General features: G+C 43.9%; 1 protein-coding gene across 1 annotated transcript in view; it reads right to left on the bottom strand.

The window, feature by feature from the left end:
- The window catches only part of LOC135916293 (ninjurin-1-like), a 126,593-nt gene extending 109,577 nt beyond the window's left edge, over window positions 1-17,016 (bottom strand). Inside the window, exon 1 of the mRNA XM_065449625.2 lies at window positions 16,765-17,016. Coding sequence (XP_065305697.1) covers window positions 16,765-16,770 — 6 coding nt within the window. The 5' untranslated portion in view covers window positions 16,771-17,016. The remainder of the gene's footprint in view (window positions 1-16,764) is intronic.
- Window positions 17,017-19,290: the final 2,274 nt, after the last annotated feature.

The raw sequence follows: 19,290 nt of genomic DNA, 5'->3' as shown, positions 1-19,290 counted from the left end.
CAGAACAATTATCTTCTAAAAAGAGCGCAGTAGATCAGGTTTAGGCAGAAGACTACGTATGTTAGCAAATGATAACTGAAGTGGATATGATAACACCAAGAAATGAGGCATGTTGTTCATGCGTAAGCATTTTCTCTTCTGTAGTTATATGGCGCATGTCACGACTGTGTTAGGTGCCTTACAGTATGTATAAGTTTTATTGTGCATGAGTAGCTTATCAACATTTAATTTGAAGGGTTTTTCTGTGCCTTTGCAAACATTATCGGCTTTCTTCCTTTGAAAAGCTGGCAAGTTGAAGCTATTCATTCTTGGGCAGCGCCCACACAAATGAAACACAAGAAGACAGGACAAGCACTGGTACAACAACTGCGCAACAACTTCATAGCTTTATAGGTCTTGTTTCATACATTTGACACTTAATTCGACATTTTATGTCCATTGTTGATCTTGTTGTCCTGAAAAATTTGTGGCAATACCGAAGTTACGACTTAGTACTTAGCATGAAGCCATGCTTTCAAACAATTGTGCTGTCTGTCCGCTTCCATCATCACGCCACTGTGTCATTTTGATCTGGACTCTCTATCGGAAGTACAGTGTTCACCCAGTACAAACTTAGATATGACAAGGACATAACCGCTTATGCAAGCCATGCAAAGTCGAAAGCTTAGTCACTTGTTAAAAAAAAACGGTTTCTGCCTCCATATTTTTTTCCATACTTCTTAGTCTGTTTAAAAGCCTTACCAAATACCGTAGTTGTTAACATGTCGGAAAATGTTTGCTGTGAGGTGACCTGAACTGTTGATGTCAGACAGTGTAAGTGAAAGACAGCGCACTAAATTGAAACCGCTACAATGGGGTTGTACCGGCCATTGCCGCAATGGCCAATTTTCCGCGAAACCGTAGTAGTAGTCAGGAGAACGGCAAAGTCAGAATGTCATTTATGAAATCGCCATGCAAATGCTGCAAGACATTTTCCAGCAGGCAGACCTGGCACTACTGGTCACTTTTTGATGCTCTGAGCTAGTTCGATGTCATCTTTCTATTGCATTTTTCTTCATTCTTCATTGATGTTTCTTGATTATTTGTATAGTGGCACTTGCTTTCATAGAAGCCGTTGTTTCAATCCGTGTTTCCTAGGAAGAGGAATGTTGGTTGTCTATATCTGCTTCACACTCAGTAAAATCCTTATGTGATGTTTTGTCAGCTGGCCTACATGACACGTCATTCAGACGCTTATAACTGAAAGGCAGTGTTGTCGGTACTTAGTGCAGAAACTTGAAAGTCATCTTTTTCTATTAAAATTCGTTGAAAATCACTGTTCCTGTTGTTCTATCATTTGTGTGAACCTGAGACATTTGACAGGCATTCCTGTTGTCTACTTGTGCTTGTATCTGCTATGGCGTCAGACTGCTTGGTTAATTTGCTTTGCACAATTCTGCCAAATATCATCAAACATTCACTTGGGTACTTAGTTCTCTTTGCGACTGCACTAGTGCCGAGGTATGTACCAATGACATAATGCTTGTTGATTGGGTTGACAGTACATTAAGAGGTACATCTGTGGCAAAAAGGTTCAGCACACACATTGAGAATGGACACATCAAGAATCTCATAAATATTACAATCTTTCTGGCTCTTGTTTTAGTCTCCGCTTGAACATCTGGATGTTCTTAATTTATTTAGGTGGGGGAATGAGATGTTGAGTATTAATCTAGCAGTTTTCTCTGGATATTTTCAGCTAGTTTATCTTAGATGAGGTGATGAATCTAAGTAATATGTATAAAGTAGCACTGATTTCTTACACGTCAAGTAAAGTAATATGCTTTTATCAGTGTTAAGTGTCATTCCATAGCACCGTACAACAGTATTAAGCTACCACACAGGTAAGTTTGAAACGTGTTGAATGTGCTTTGAATTTAATGTTACCCCCCTACTTATTTTTACTTCTTTTCCAGAAAAGTATTAAAGGTATAGGCTCTGTATTTATGAGTGCTGCGTTGGGGCCAAGACGGTAAAGCGACAAGTCTATATTTCGTGCTTGCTGACATCATGTGCCTTTTTACCTTGTACGTGGTTATGTACTTAAAGAAGCGATCAATAAAGAAATATGCCTCAGTATCGCATGTGTCCCCGTTGTCTTGTTTAACTCGTAGCTTCTCGGCAGCGTAGCTCGGCTATCCCGAGCATATAAGATTGCCGGTATCGTCCCCTGCTCGGGAAAGCAGTCTGTGATGAACGCTTCGCCAGCGATGGATGCTTTTGCAGTGACAGCGTATTGAAATACTTGCTGCAAACTATAGCGAACTAGAATATTCGAATTCACTATGCTGCAAACTCACGCAAAAATAGTTTCTGTTCCGGTTTTCTGCTGCTTCAAGCGCCACTTGCTTCCTGTAGGATAGGTGGCATGATAGCTTCCTGTTTCACTTTCGAAGTTGAAGTAGCTGAGGCCAAAAGCTTTCTTCTGCTGATATTCATAACGCAGTGCTATTAAATATATGTTTGTCTAGATACAAATATTTTGGGAACCTCTAGAAAGTTTTGCATCGATACTTGTGCGAATCTTTGCATACGCGTCATACCGAGAGGTAAGCAAACAGTCATTGTCCCTAGCTCCAACTTGCCGCGACCTTCGTGGCAAGGCCGGTATTCATTGTTAATCTTAATCGACGACATGGGCATACGGCTGCATATGACCAACATTGCCCTTCAGGGCATGATGAAAAACGAAATTCAAACCAGAGTTATTGCTTCAGTTCTCGTTTGATTTTGGTTCGTATCATCCGTTATTTACTAAGCATGTTGGCTTGGTTTGATCGTCTGAGAAAATTTTCCCCGTCTAACCCACACCTCGGCATCGGAGAAGCTTGCAGGTGCGTGTGATGGTTTCACTGCCTGTTAAAAGTCCGCATGAGGTACGCACAAAATGTTCATCCGTAATGTATTCGTGCACATGTGCGTGGACTTGGTAGTACGTGTCAATGTAGTTTCTTGTAGTATCGATGTAGTTTTGCTGGACAGTACAAGCTTAATGCAAAAGCACACACAGTGTCCAGTTATTCTATGGCACAGTCACGCAGCAGGTTGGTTGAGTTGTCGTTTCAGTCGGCAAGTGGTTCTGGTTCTCACACTGAAATAATATTCGCGGATGCTCACCTCTTGTAAAATTAGTGGTAACACTGCTACAGAAAGCTGGTTCTGACATATTACATGACAGCAGGTTAGTGTAAGGTGTTGGTGTTGGTGTAAGGCACATCACGTATCATGTGCCACAGTTGGTGGTAGAGGTTGTCTGTTTGTTGGTACGTTAGTGGCTAGAACATATCATCATCATCAGCAGCAGCAGCAGCAGCAGCCTATTTTATATCCACTGCAGGACGAAGACCTCTCCCTACTATCTCCAATTATCTCTGTCCAGCGCCAACCGATGCCAACTAGAACCCGCAAATTTCCTAATTTCGTCGGACCACCTAGTCTTCTGCCTTCCTATACTGCGCTTCCCTTCTCTTGGTACCCATTCTATCACCCTAATGGCCCTACGGTTATCTAATCTGCGCATTACATGACCTGCCCGGCACCATTTTGTTTCTTAATGTCTATTAGAATATCGTCTATACCCGCTTGCTTTCTTGTCCAAACCGCTCTCTTTCTGTGTCTTAGTTATGCCTGGCATTCGTCGTTCAATCGCTCTTTGCGTGATCCCTAATTTGTTCTCAAGCTTCTTTGTCAGTCTCCAAGTCTCGGTCCCATATGTCCACACTGGTAAAAATGCACTTATAGTATACTTTCCTTTTCAATGATAACGGTAAGCTTCCAGTCAGGAGCTCACGATGCCTGCCGTACGCGGTCAAACCCATTTTTATTCTTCCGTGAATTTCTATTTAATTGTCAGGGTTCCCTGTGATTAGTTGACCTAGGTAAACTTACTCCTTCACAGACTCTAGAAGCTGACTTGAGATCTTGAACTGTTGTTCCCTTGTCCGGTTATTTAACATTAGCTTTGTCTTCCGCATATTAATCTTCAGCCCCACTCTTACACTCTCCCTGTTAAGGTCCTCAATCATTTGTTGCAACTCGTCCGCAGTGTTGCTGAATAAAACAATGTCATCAGCAAACCGAAGGCTGCTGAGGTATTCGCCGTCGAACCTTACTCCTAAAGCTTCCCAGTTTAATAGCTTGAATACTTCTTCCGAGCACGCAGTGAATAGCATTGGAGAGATTGTGTCTTCTTGTGTGACCCCTTTCTTTATAGGTCTCTTCCTACGATTCTTGTGTAGAATTAAGGTGACTGTGGAATCTCTATAAATATTTTCCACGGTATTTACGTAAGCGGTCTGTACTCCTTGATTGCGCAATGCCTCTATGACTGTTGGTATCTCTACTGAATCAAATGCTGTTTCGTAATCTATGACGGCCATATAGAGAGGCTTATTGTACTCTGTGGATTTCTCGATAACCTGATTAATGACGTGGAATCCATTGCAGAGTATCCCTTCCTGAAGCCAGCCCGTTCCCTTGGTTGACTAAAGTCCAGTGTTACCCTTATTCTATTGGAGATTGTTTTGGTAAATATTTTATATAATACTGGGAGTAATCTAATGGGCCTATAATTTTTCAGTTTTTTAACGTCTCCCTTTTTGTGGATTAGTATAATGTTTGCATTCTTCCAGTTTTCTGGGACCCTTGCAGTCGGTAGACACTTCGTATAGAGAGCCGCCAGTTTTCCGAGCATTATGTCTCCTCCGTGTTTGATTAAGTCGACTGTTATTCCATTTTCTCCTGCCGTTTTTCCCCGTTTCATGCAATTGCAAGGCCCTTCTGACCTCATTTATAGTTATAGGAGGAGTTCCGGTATACTGTTCATTATTGTTTCGAATAGAGTACTCCTGAGTCCTCTGGGTACTGTACAGGCCAATATAGAATTTATCCGCTGCATTTATTATACCTTCGAGATTGCAGATGATATTACCTTGCTTATCTTTCAGCGCATACATCTTGGTTTGTCCTATGCAAAGCTGCTATGCCTCTAAGTTAACCTGTGTTTATCTTGACCAATTTTACTCTTTATCTGTTCAAATTGGGGTGAATCCTAGCCCTCACTAATCTATGATCACTGCACTTTAACCTATCACTTCTACAGCCTATGGGCTTCTAGATGGTGTTAGTAAGATGTATGTAGTGATGCTCTCGGCCAGTACTTGTGCAGTGATAGTACACGTGGACAAAATGGATGTATATTGGTAGCAGTACTCAGACTTTATGTTCTAGCTTTAAGGACAAGGACTGTTTAACAACCACCACTTCCATATTTCCTAGAATTTCTGGAAGGCTGTGCATGTGTGAGCAGAATTCTTGGTCACAAACCGTCACTCAATGGCTAGTGTCTATGGGCTGTCACGTCTGCTGTAGTATCATTGTTGACGTCGCATAATAAGGAGAAACGCCACAGGCAAGACCAAGCAACCTAGTTTCAATACACACTGACCAGGTAGCATTACAGCATTTAGCATCGTTCTATCAGTGCAAAATATCCCTGTTTAGCTCCTGAAAGCACGGCAAATGTTAGTGCCCATAGATGCATATTTTGATATACAACACGAGTAGCAGTTCGAAGTTGCCTGCGAAGGTAAGACAGTCAAATTTCGTACCTGTATCAACGGAGTAACACCGCGAACAAGTGCTTACACTTTTCGGAAAAGCTCGTTGTGCACAAACGCTTCCCTTTTTCTAACCTCCGGCTCGCTTGAAAGGCTCTTTGTGTTCAAAGAAATCCATTGCGGCTCACTCGGCAGGCCGGTCGTTTGCACGCATAGCGTAACTATTTCCGCGCTTTTGTCGCTGAAATCCTTGAGACTGATCTAAATATGGTGATCAGCAGCAAGGTTCCTCGGCTCTGACAAAACACCTCGACTCGACGCTACAAACGTGAAGCGTGAGCACAGCATCAAGCAAAAGAGCCAGCGTGAACCTGGATGGCGTGTCCATCCTAGGTTTTTGTACAGTATTTCCAACACAAGAAGTTCTGGAGTTGTCACTTCGTTGTCAGATCTCGGCTAATACTGAACTTCTTTAAAAATTCTTGCCGGAGAACAATCTCTGTACGGGTCTTCACAAGTCTATGACCACATTTTTTTAGGTGCCTGGTGGCGGACCCTCAAATCATCATCATCACCATCGTCAGGCAATCCTTATTTCTACTGCAGGAGGCAGGCCTCACCGAACGATCTCCAAGTACGTCTGTCTTGCGCTACACGATTGAAACTTCGCGCCTGCGAATTTCCTAATTTCATCACCCCACCTAGTTTTCTGCCGTCCTCGACTGCGCTTCTCTTGGGACCCATTCTGTAACTCTAATGTTCCAGCGGTTATCTACCCTACGCATTACATGTCCTGCCAATCTCCACTGTTTGTTTTTCTTAATGTCAACTATAATATCGGCTATCCTCGTTTGCTCAGTGATCCACACAAATCTCTTGCTGTCTCTTAACATTACGCTTAACATTTTTGTTCCATTGCTCTTTGCGCTGTCTATAACTTTAGTTTTGAACTTTTAATCTTGAACATCACTTACTTTCTTCTTGTTTACCTGCTTTGGCAGTGTTAGGCTGCTGAGCACGAGGTCGCGGGATCGAATCCCGGCCACGGCGGCCGCATTTCGATGGGGGCGAAATGCGAAAACACCCGTGTACTTAGATTTAGGTGCACGTTAAAGAACCCCAGGTGGTCGAAATTTCCGGAGTCCTCCACTACGGCGTGCCTCATAATCAGAAAGTGGTTTTGGCACGTAAAACCCCATAATTTAATTAAAATTTTTTTTGCTTTGGCAGTGCAGCAAGTTTTATCTGATACTTTCATATTTTGTCGTTTCTTTAGTCTGTGGTCACTTGGGAGAGCTTACCTACGGGTTGCTCTAGTGCGAGTTCAGTTGCTGCTTCTGAAATCAGCCTAGTTATAAGTTCATCCATTACCTACGTTATCTTCATGTTCTAAAGCTTCATTTTGTTTGCGAGCACTAGCCATTGCACGGTCTTTAAACTTAATCGTGAACTTTAAACTTTTATTCTTGAACATCACTTGCTTTCTTCTTATTTTTCTGATTTGGCAGTGCAGCAAATTTTATCTGACACTTTCATACTTTGTCGTTTCTTTAGTAAGGCTGTGCTGGCTCATCAGAGCTCACCTACTGGTTTCCTTGGTGCCTTACCTACCACTTGATTTGCTACTTGTGAAATCAGCCTCGTTACAAGTTCATTCATTAACGCTATGTTATCGTCATGTTCTAAAGCTTCATATTTGTTTGCGAGCACCAGCCTGAACTAGGGTGGTTTCTTGAGCTAGTTGGCAATTCATGATCAAAAATAACGTACAGCGTGAAGGACAATGACTGCGATAGACGACATACGCAGCGCTGACTTCCAACAATATTTTATTGCGTTGCCACACAGTGTGTGTATATACAAGAGGGGGCATGCGCAGAAAATGACTGGCAGTCACATGGGGTGTTCTAACAGCAAGTCACTGTACTAAGAGCATGGTCACCTGAAAAAAAAATAAAAAAAATAAAAAAAACATTACGTTTCCTATCTGTTTAGATACGTGACTTCACCAGGGGTCAGCGCGATAGAGGGGGCACTAACGCCAATACTACCAAGTTTTCTGATGAAATCAGCTTCCACAATTTTCCGGGTGAGCTGTGAGCTGTGTCTCGCTAAAAATTCAGTATAGGTTTATGTTTTTTATATTATTTACATTTTTTTCAGGTTACGATGCTCTTAGTACAGTGACTTGCTGTTAGAACACCCCATGTGACTGCCTTTCATTTTCTGCGCATGCCCCTTCTTGTATATATGCACACGATGTGGCAACACAATAAAATATTGTTGGAAGTCAGCGCTGCGTATGTCGTCTATCGCAGTCCTTGTCCTTCACGCTGTACGTTATTTTTGATCACCAGCCTGAATTCATCTTTTACCCTGACTGTGCCTATGTTAGCCAGTTTGCTCTGGATTAATTTTACTATATGTCTCTTCAAATTGAAAGCAATGCTGGACCTCACTAATCTATGATTACACAACCTAACACTTCTACATCCTGCACTATGATGGGATCGAAAGAGAGTATGAAATCTATTTCGTTTCTTGTTTCTGCATCAGGGCTTTTCCAGGTCCACTTCCGGTTATTGCGCTTCCAGAAGGTGACCATTAGTGGGAGTCAATCTCGTTCCGCAAATTTCACCAATATCTCTCCTACTATTTCTAGAGTCGATGTCGTAGTTCCAGAGTGCATGTTCCGTAGCCTGCTTTGTAACTACTTTCGCATTGGAGTCGGCCATGACTGCAGTATATTGAGTTTGCACGTTTCTCATTGCTCCTAGCATCCTCATATGGCTGTTATATTTCTTCATCGGCATGACTGGACCTTAGTGTGCAGACATGATCTCATATTTTGCTTTATTATGACAACCGCTAACCCCTCATTAATTCTGTTAAATTCATCAATGTTGCCCACTACACCCTTGTGAATTAGAAATGCTAACTCGTATTCACTCTTATATGTAAGACCTATGTATAGCAGAGGACGTGAAGCCCACCCTAAACATTAGTTCTACGTACTATAGCATATGCCAATTAATATTACAAAGCACAAGGCCATGTCTCGTGAAACAGATGGATTTGATTTAACATAGCATCTCTTTAGAGAAAAGGACCTGAAATATTTCTAGACAACCAATATGGAGGACCAACAAGAAGAGTACGAAACACTACCTTGTAGCTACGTTGTAGAGGCGCTACGATATTTTCTCCTTATCCGGGTCGCCGATTGCAGTCTTTAAGAAAAATCACATATGCTTTTTTGGCGCTTCTGAAATTTATATCAGAAGCGCAGTTAAGACAAATTGGTCTACATATTTTTGGTTCTTGATAAATTTAGGCTCTGCTCTTGAACAGTGGCATAGGAATGTTTGCTCTGCCACTGAGTGATTTTTTCAGGGTGGATTACTTACTAAATGCTTAATTCATTCTTTTACTTTCCATTTCCTTCGACATCCCTCCACCCCGATAATGTTTGCTTTGTAATCTAGGCATCACTTACTGGTATCTTTTTGTTTCATTCTGCTGCCGGGATTATTTGTGCGTATTTTCCAGTAACCGCATTTCTTCGCAGATGTCGCGTTGTAGTCACGGTAAACAACCGTAGTGGCACAATGCATGTCACGAAAGTATAACTGCTTACTAGGCGAACCTGTGCCAAGCAAAACAGGCAACATTCAGCGCAATGATAGCGACGAGCACTCTCGTCGATCGTCGAAAATCTGATTTGCGGATGAGCCCCGTAGACTATTTATCTACATTTTATCTATACGCATGACTCAATGAACCTTACAGCGTAATTGTTGGTAGTCGCGTACGTTCTCGGATGTACGCCGCTATTCCAGTCACGCACGCAGTCTGTTACAATATGACCGGAGACCGCATAGGTAACGGATAGAACCATCTATAACATTCGAGAAACTTCCGATACAGAAAGGCGCGTCTTGCGCTGAATGACAACCTGTTAGCCCAAGACGGTCACTGGAAGAGATACATGAATACTCGTGGCACCATTCTTGGCCAGTCCGTCACATTTAGTAGATGCCAGTATATCATATAGAAATCCAACCAAATCACGCTTTGTTTCAAACAAGGAAGCCTTATAAAAAGTTTCAGCAGCGGCAGTTTTGTATATAAGTGTATACAACCAACCACCTTGCCAATTGAGTACCATCTATCCTCACTCCATGCCCTTTACTACTCTCCGCTAATAGGCGTTTAGGTGTCAGCCATAAATACAAACATTTAAATTGCGGTCAGCAGGAATTTTCCTTCACTTCTTCCTTTGCACTCTGTTCAAATCAAGCTGATTATTGCTACTAATAATAAGTTACAATTCCACAGCCGCCGATCGAGTATCTAAGCCAAGGGCAAGTTTAATTCTGTGCGAAAAGGAGACAGGCACGCCTGCGGTATAGCCCATGCGTGGCCAGAGTGCCTAGTAGGTTCTTACCGAAGATATGTGAGAAATTAGGACAAAAGTATACAGATGGCTTCCACAACCTCTTCTACAACCTCCGGCAGGGCTGAAGTGCAAACTAACGCAAGCGCTTCGTGACACTCTTACAGCTCCTTCTCTTTTAACAAAGCACCGTTTATAACGAATTCAGTGTCCTGTCCCGGTGACTGCTTTATAGTGAGTTGCTTGTTTTCTTCCGCCTTAAATCTGCTCGAATCGAGTGGTCGCACATCACGCATGACGCAGGAATATTCCTTTCGTTAGGCACAATTCCGTTTCTAGGTGCCCCTTAAGCAAGAGCACTGGTTAACAGTAGACGACTATCGATCACAGGCGGGGATAAGCTCGCCAACGACGAGGAGGCGACAGAGCTCGTTTCACGCAAGCGCTCGCGGCGATCACTTCTTGGCGAACGTCCTCTAGCCGAACCAACGCTTGTAGGGAACCACTTGGTTGGCAGCTGATCGAGATCTTTTTACCTTCCACATTGTCGCGTAGTTCCAGGTCGCCGCCGGTGTTCACCTTGCAACGGCCACCGGACATGTGCGGCGCTGTTTAATTTCAGCGCAGACGCGGGCCAATCGCCAACGCCGCTACCCAGAAGCCGACGCGCGATGTATCTAATTATTTCCGCTGGGAGAGGCCCGCACTGCTGCAATGCCGTGGCGGCCGCTTTTCCCGCCGCCGCTGCACAAGCTCGTGTGCCAAAACACGCCAAGTAACTGCAGTGTGCTTTTATCTGTCACGGGAACTACGTCCCTGAAATGTCGCAACAGCGCAGCCCCCGGGGTTTCTCTCGAATGTCGCTCTGTGTAAACTTCGATCATCATCAGCATCATGGCGATGTTCTTCGCCATCGTCACCGTCATCCTATTTATGTTCACTGCTAGACGAATGACTTTTCCAGCCATCTTCAATTTATCCCCGCCTTGCACCTGCGGCTGACTCCACCTAATGCCTGCGAATTTCCTGATGTCATCGCATTATTTCTCCGCCACCCTCGACAGCGCTTTTTTTTCTTTTTTGACTGGCACCAACCCCTTCTATTGACAACTCACACGAAGTCTGCTTTAACGAAACTCGAAGAGAAGTGTACTATTCAAAGAAGCAAAACAGTTTTAAATAAGCTCCCAGATCTCAGAAAATAGCGCCAACGAGAGCATCGAACATTATGTTTTGTCAGGATACAGCTCGCGGTGCCACCTTTCTAGCTTTTTCGGTTGTACAGTCCTACAGAAGCGTGGACTTTTCTATACTGTTAATTGTATTACTCTATGCGGTGCATGCTGTGCCAGAACTTGTTGCGTAGGGGCGAGATCAACTGCCTGACAAATTTCGTTGCAGACATGGCATGACCTGCCACTTTCGAGCCGAGTCCAAATACATACGTGATATCCGAGCTTTCCAAAACAGCCTTCAAGGGAAGGCCTTCCCCGTTTCTGAATCCGGACCCAATGATAGGCGAAAAAATATGGGAAGGGGCAAATAGATGGTTGTTGTGTAATCTAAAATGTCAAGCTTTTAGGATAATTCACAAATTAAAACGCAAAATTTTGCACACGCTGTAGGACCCCATAGCCAAAGGCTAGTAGCGGTGTCATTTGCATAAATGCAATTGGCACTCATCTAAGTATCAAAGAAAACACTGCGTACATATAGCTTGCTCAAATAGCCACTAAGAAAAACTCAGAAATAAACTAGAAGAACATGTATGATAATAAAGGTTGAAGGCATTCGGGAGCGAAAACTCCCTCACAATTCTAACTACAATGCAAAGAAAAGCATAAAACATTATTCACATATAGGACGAAATCTGCATAATAGTAAGTGCGCACATGAAACGCTTATAACAGAGTCATTGCGCGGATAATTACCAATAATAGTATTTTTATTACTGCGACATATCTTAATTTGTTTAATTTCCCATGCTACATATAGACCAATAAATTCAACTCACCTCTAGCCATATATGTTTCTCTTAGGGGATATATTATATTAATGTTACCAATATATTTATTCCGTGTTAAACCAGCCGGCATGCGAAGAATTGAGATATGAAACGGATGGCTGCTTATGATTATGTTGGTAACTTGACCATGTTTGAGTCGCGTAAAGTTTCGAACGGTAAAATTCGAGACTCGTCGGAAATTAGCATATTAGAAGATGTAGATGTAGAGCCTAGAAACTCGATCAGCCATGTTGTGTGTGTGTGTTTTTTTTTTTGTAAACGTCACATAGGCTCAAGCTAAATAATTTTTAAAAGCTCATCCCCAAGAATCGCTGCAACTTAACAGATGACAATGAATGAAAAAGAAATAAAAATTGCATACAATGTTCGTATTAAGACGTTCCCTTATTGAAGAAGAGCGTAACGATGGGATGCTAGTTTGGATCAAAGAACTTAAATAGCTATGGTGAAGGCAATTACTTTTCCGGCCGTAACACGAGGAAAAAGAAGTTACCGCTACGAAATTCGCGTAAGCAAAAAAGAATGAAAATATCAGTGGCGATTGAGCGGTATATGCGAGAGAGAGAGAGAGAGAGAGAGAGAGAGAGAGAGAGACAACTTCATGTAGTCGCCTGCAGAACGACACCATGACTAAATGGCGCCGTGACGCGGGCCCTGACGTCTTCTCAGCGGGTGGTGTCTACCCAACTCCAGCGCGTGTTACTCCCGCGGTCGGTCGCCCTGAGGGGCAACGTTCCATCGGTTTCGCTCGGCCTTTGTCTTTCAAGAGCCGCCGAGACCTGCTGGACGGCGAGGGTTTGGCTTTCTTGGTCGTAGCATTCCGCCGCTGCCGCGAGTCGCGGCGGAATCGTTGTACTTGTCGAAGCCTCATTGGGGAACTTGGTGCAATCCCATAGGATGTGCGTCAGGGTGGCCCTCTCCCGCTGGCACGCGCGGCACACATAACTCACATATAATTTCGGGTATAGATGAGTCATTAACACTGGGGTGGGTAAAGAACCAGTTTGAAATTGTCTGAACAGCACCGCCTCCGCTCGGCTCAGCCCCGGGTGCGGGGGTGGGAAAGTCCTTCGAGCCAGGCGGTGAAACTGTGTAAGTTCGTTGAACGTCGTCGTGCGGTCCTTGGCACTACACCACGTTGGACGGTCGGTTGCAGCGGCGCGGTTGGTTAGCGCTCGCGCCACTGCGTGTGCCGTCTCGTTGTGGTTATCGTGCTTCTCGGACGCATCGTTGCCCGCGTTACTTCGCTCCTCGTTGAAGCCCCGGATCCATGATTAAGGCGCGTTCACCACATTGCAAAGTTTTGTTCAGAAGCGCGCTCGACAAACGTCCTGCCTGATCGAGGAGCATGGGCATGTGACGTTGGTAAGGAGAAAGTTACTATATATATATATATATATATATATATATATATATATATATATATATATATATATATATATATATATATATATATATATATATATATATATATATAACATAGTATACCACCTGACCGGCTTCCAAGACTTAACACACGCGTACGCTTTTTTCCACTTTGACACTCCTATTCTATCGCATTGAGTAGCTCTTGAGTAAGCCTTGAGTGGCTCTTTGGAATGGCTCATATTCACGTGAGCAAGCAAAGATGCAATGTCTGAATAAGAAAGGAAGAAAGAAAGAACGAACCTTTAAGTAGTGCATTAGGTGCTCGCATGTGTCGTTGAGGAGGTCGACCTAAAGAGCCATACGTTTACTTCACACTGCAGCTCGTTCATATCCTGCAATGAGTCTGACCCATTCGATCGTATAATTTAACGCATTACCATGCGCACGTGTGCAGCACGATTTAGCCTTGACGTGTTACAGGAGGGTAACATGCGGCCGAACATTTTTTTTAGACGCATTTACTATTTCAAGCATTTTTGGGCGTGGGACACGCGATGGCATGCTGAAACAAAGCTTAGTTTTCTCTCGTACCTGGAACATGCCTGGAGATTGCCTCCAACGTTCGGAAGTCGTGTCTCGAACATTGCCCCGAAGGATTCCCCCTAAGAATTCCCCCCGAGTATTCCCCAAGAACATTCCCCGAAGCTTAACGTGAACTAAGCGTTTTTATAGCATAACAATGTGCAAGCGCTTAGTTCAAACGATATCATGAGCAATCCACGGAAATGCGTCACCGGGCTGCTGCTTTTCGTTCGACACAGCAATCAAATCAAAGAGAGCTTACGACTTTTGACAATTAAATCGTGGGGTTTAACGTTCCTTAGTTGTTTGTACATAGGTGCCATATAGTAGAGGGATGCTGATTATTCTTTGCCGCCATCTGGTTCGATAATGCTCACCTACACCTAGGTGCACGAGCGTTCTTTCTTCTTATTATTTTTTTTGTTTTGTTTTTGCCTCCCGGCCCCGTCGCGGGTTTGAATGCGGCTGGCATTCAAGCCCGCGACCTCCTTCTGAGCAGCGAGACGCCGTGGCCTCCGAATCCCACCGGCGGGTGCAAGAAGAAAGCTTTAGCTTTATGGTTCGAGCAAGGGTCTACGACGAAGACGGAACGCTTCATTCCCTTCACGTATACCGTCCATGCACGAAAGAACCACAGTGGTAGCTCAGTAGCTATGGATTTTGTATTGATATGAAAATAAAGAAAGCAGACAGTCACTGCATGCTAGCGACATCTGCTCCATTTCGCCTTGGTTGAAGTCATATATATATATATATATATATATATATATATATATATATATATATATATATATATATATATATATATATATATGTATATATATATATGTGTGTGTGTGTGTGTGTGTGTGTGTGCGGTGTGTGTGTGTGTGTGTGTGATTGCGCCAAGCTGCTTCCACGAGCAGCTTCACGCCGCTCCCAACCCGTGAATGGGCAGCAAAGGAATACATGAGTGCAACATAAAATAATGTTACAACAGTAGCACACCGGAATATGTGTGCACGACTTATTCGTAAAAACGTGACATAAATTTTAAAAGAAAGGTTCCCATAACAACCATGAGCAAAATCAGTCTTAGAGTAAGAAATTAAATTACATCTAGAAAATCACTTTATTTAGTTTCGAGAACAATTTTTTTTTAATGAGAAACTGCTCTCATGCATTTTCGAGGTCAAGAGAAAGCCGTCAGGCGTAATTTGCGATAATGAAACACCAAATTTATTCTTAATGAAGAAAATATACTTATGGTTGTTTTCATTCTTTAGCGGCAGGATATGTAAATTATTTCAAAATATATTGTCAGCAACTTGAATTTTCTTCCTTTGACTCCTTTATCTTGCTTTGGTGGTGTTTAAGCTAAATTAGTTGACACTGGTAAAGTCTTTCGGAACTCTTTTCTTACTCTTACTTTTCTAACTCTTACTTCTCATCAATGCTATAATTTTTAGTTTTTTCATTTGTTATGTTATTGTTCTACTATATGCCCAGTTCCTTTACCAATCTCGCTTGTTGAGTACGCGAAACGGAACGATGACAACAATAACAGGTTCGCGTCCCACAACGAAGCCACAAACAAGCGGCACAGGAAGAGAAATGCGGAACCGGAAGTCGGAAAGTAATAATAATAATATCTGGGGTTTTACGTGCCAAAACCACTTTCTGATTATGAGGCACGCCGTAGTGGGGGACTCCGGAAATTTTGACCACCTGGGGTTCTTTAACGTGCACCTAAATCTAAGTACACGGGTGTTTTCGCATTTCGCCCCCATCGAAATGCGGCCGCCGTGGCCGGGATTCGATCCCGCGACCTCGTGCTCAGCAGCCTAACACCATAGCCACTGAGCAACCACGGCGGGTAAGTCGGAAAGTCGAAGCGCATCAAGAACACACAGCTCAGCAGCGGATGCCGGAAGCCGTCAAAGTCGCAACGGTCGGCGTCTCGAAATTAGAACGACTCCCAGGAACTTTGCATTGCGCACAACTTGCATCAACGTCCGGAAGCCGACATGCTGGGAAGCCACAGACTCGCTCTATATTAGCGTTTGTCGATTTCACACGTTTGCAGAAAAAGTAAGCAAAACATTTTACTGTTCCTACCATACACGCTGTATGTTGATGCGTTACATGGTTTGCAATCTTTTTTTATCACTCCAGTTACGTTTGTTTTCGTTTATCGGAATAATAAAGTTACAAATGTGGATTATGCATACGTACAGAATTATACATACATACATACATACATACATACATACATACATACATACATACATACATACATACATACATACATACATACATACATACATACATACATACATACATACATACATACATTGTTATTCACAGGTGCGGCATCATGTCTCGTTGTGTCATGATTCTTTTTAGCGCAAAATGGAGCCCATATACAGTTTGCTGAACGGTGTAATTAACGAGCCGGTACCTTGCCAAACCAAGATAAGTATTTTCCCCTCTCTCAACTTTATGAAATAAAATAAAGATCAAAATAAAGATTTCATTGGGTTGTAAATAATTCGTTTGTTTCTCTTTCTTACCATTAGGAAGGGATGTAAGTGGATAGATCACGAAGTGACATTTCCGACGCTGGAAATTGACTTCAATTTACCGCGCCGCATCTTTCTTTTTCTTTTTTCTTTTTTGCCCGATACTCGAAACCCACGGGGCGCGCGTCCCAGGAGTACAGCTTTCGAAAGGCGTAGGTTATCATCCGCACGACCCTAAGTGAGTCATGATCGTGTTTTTCGGATTTGATATAAATACATGCAAGTTGCGCTTACCTCCATTTCGACAGTGTTGCAGATGAAGGGAGTCAATCACAGCAGACGGCAGCGCACACCAGCCAAACAGGTGACAGTTAAGAATATCCGTGTATTTGAAGGAGGCAGGCGAAGGCGCACAGGACCAGGCAGACACAGCGGTAAAAGCGCGAGCAGACGACCAGCGCGCGGAGCAGCTGCGGTGGGCACGCGAGCGGAACGCCACGCGAGCGCGTTGTTCTGGGAGAGAAGTCCGTTACGGGAAAATAAAAGCAACAGCCGAAAACAACGCGATAATGTAAGGACAGTAATAAGGCGGAGAGCGTATCTCAAGGGGTGGAAGAGAAGTCAGTCAGGCGGCAACGGCGGAGAGGCGATGGGTGGCTCAAGGGCGTTTGCGGCAAGCTGGCGCGGAGCTCGTGAGTTTTGGATTCTTTTCTTTCCTGCAGCGAAGGGGGTTGTTGCTCTCGCGCCTGCTTCGATGCTCTATCTCACCGCTATGCTGCGCCTCGACTGTTTGCAGTTGTGTGCAGCGACCACGAAACTGGATCGATTGTGCCAGGAAGGCCGGGGGCCCCTTTGCTTTCTAGGAACCTCAGGAGCGTATTATTTTCGGTGTCGCGATTATGTAATCAAGGGAGGGCCAAGGGGACATTCCTGGCCTTGGCTTTAAAATTAGGCACATTCCCCTTTTGTCGCAAGAAAGACTGGCATGACTCGGTGCCAAAAAGCTAGAAGCCTCGTTGACTGCTTCCCTTTTAATGGTATATGTGGATACTATATACTTTTCAACCCCGCGCGGGGTTGAAATACGGTCGTTGTGTACAATGCTGTGCAAGCGTTCACCGTTCAATCAGTCGCAGGAACGTAGCCAGGGGGGTGGGGGGGGGCGGCTTATGGGGCTTGAGCACCCGCCGAAATGTTTTCGTGCTGTCATGCGCCGCCGACAAAAACAACTCTCGGCGCCGGAAATCATGCTCGATTTTGTCTAGAATGTCCTGAATTCACGCTCGAAAAGACATTTTAGCGCGAACATTGCGAAATCGGGCTGGATTTCGCGGAAACCCCCATGCATCTGGAGTCACATATCGTAACGCAAGGAGCCCCACCGAGCACAAAATTTCAAGGGCGTTTTGATTGCGAGCGGGCTCGTCTCGGCATCTCATGGAGGCCGCGGAATCTACGGAGCGCTTGGATTTCAATTCTGAAACTTTGTGGGTATAAAGTTCTCATAACATTTTAATGCGAAAGGTGCATTGAGATTTCCAAAGTCGTGCTTTAGATGTTCGATTCCGGAACTTTGTGGCTTTAATGGTGTTGTAAACATTTGACGCCCAAGGTGCATCGACCTTTCTAAAGTCGTACATCGGGATACAAGTTGACAACCACGCAGCGAGGTCCGATGAGACAAAGCGTTGTGGTGGTTCATTTGTGCCATCACGTCACAGAAAAGAATATGAATTTTTTTTCACCTGCGCCAAAGCATCCATGTCAAAACACTTAAGCCACCGTTGTAACTAAGTTATTATTTATTTCTCTACCTAGACTTTTATTCGCGAGGATACATTAGGCCTCTTGCTCATCTTTTTTTTTTTTTCGTTCTCGCAACCAGCGGGCTGCCGATCCAGCCAGAGCGCATGCGTTTTTCTCGTGCTGCATCGACAACCGCGCGGCGCACTTGGATGCACCTTCGTTTTTCTCTGGCCGACTGCAATTTCACCTGGCAGAGTTTTGGACGCTTTCTGGCTAGCAGACGAGAAAAAGAAACAATGCATAGTCGCTCGCCGCTAGCACTGCATGAAATCGACGGAATGCAACGCGTTCGCTTGCGTGCGTAAGGGAGAAAAGCGGGGAGGAAGCGCGCCGCCTTCTGCCGCACGCGATACATTTTGGGAGTGGAGGGAGGGGGGGGGGGGGGGAGTGTGATCTGTGAATCTGTGGTTGCGCAACCTGTTTATTTGCCTTGTTTGACGCATTGTATTTAGTAATTTTTTCTTAGGTACGTAGATTTATTGGAGACTGATACGTATATTTAAACATCTTGTTGCGAGGTTATCTGTATATGCGCAGTGAACTTTGTTTCCATTGCCAATTTTTGACCTGTATCACGCTGTATCTTCATATTTGTATATTCCAATGTATCTTCGCATTTCTAATGTACGAAGGCGAGTCAAATGAAAGTGAGACAAGCGGCTCCGCGCAATAATGGTTCGGTTGATTATTTTCGAGGCATGCGCGTAGCACTTACGCATCTCATTTACAAGTGACATGCAGAGGTGAGGTTAAATGTTCTTTAATGCTCTCATACACTGGGTTGAACAGGGTTACGTGACATAATGGACACTCCAAAAGTTGAACAGCTTGGTGTCGTGAGGTTGTTCACAAATGAAGATGTTTCTCAAAAAGAAATTATTCGCCATATGGCTGCCGTATGCGTTGAACATTGCGTTTCATTGGCCACTGTGAAGCATTGTAGCAAATTGTTCAAAGAAGGACATGGAAGTTACAAAGACGATCCATGGCCGGGCCAAACCCACCGTGCAATCA

This window comes from Dermacentor albipictus, chromosome 6, assembly GCF_038994185.2.
Source record: "Dermacentor albipictus isolate Rhodes 1998 colony chromosome 6, USDA_Dalb.pri_finalv2, whole genome shotgun sequence".
Lineage (NCBI taxonomy): Eukaryota > Metazoa > Arthropoda > Arachnida > Ixodida > Ixodidae > Dermacentor > Dermacentor albipictus.
This window is presented reverse-complemented; position numbering and strand designations above follow the sequence as displayed.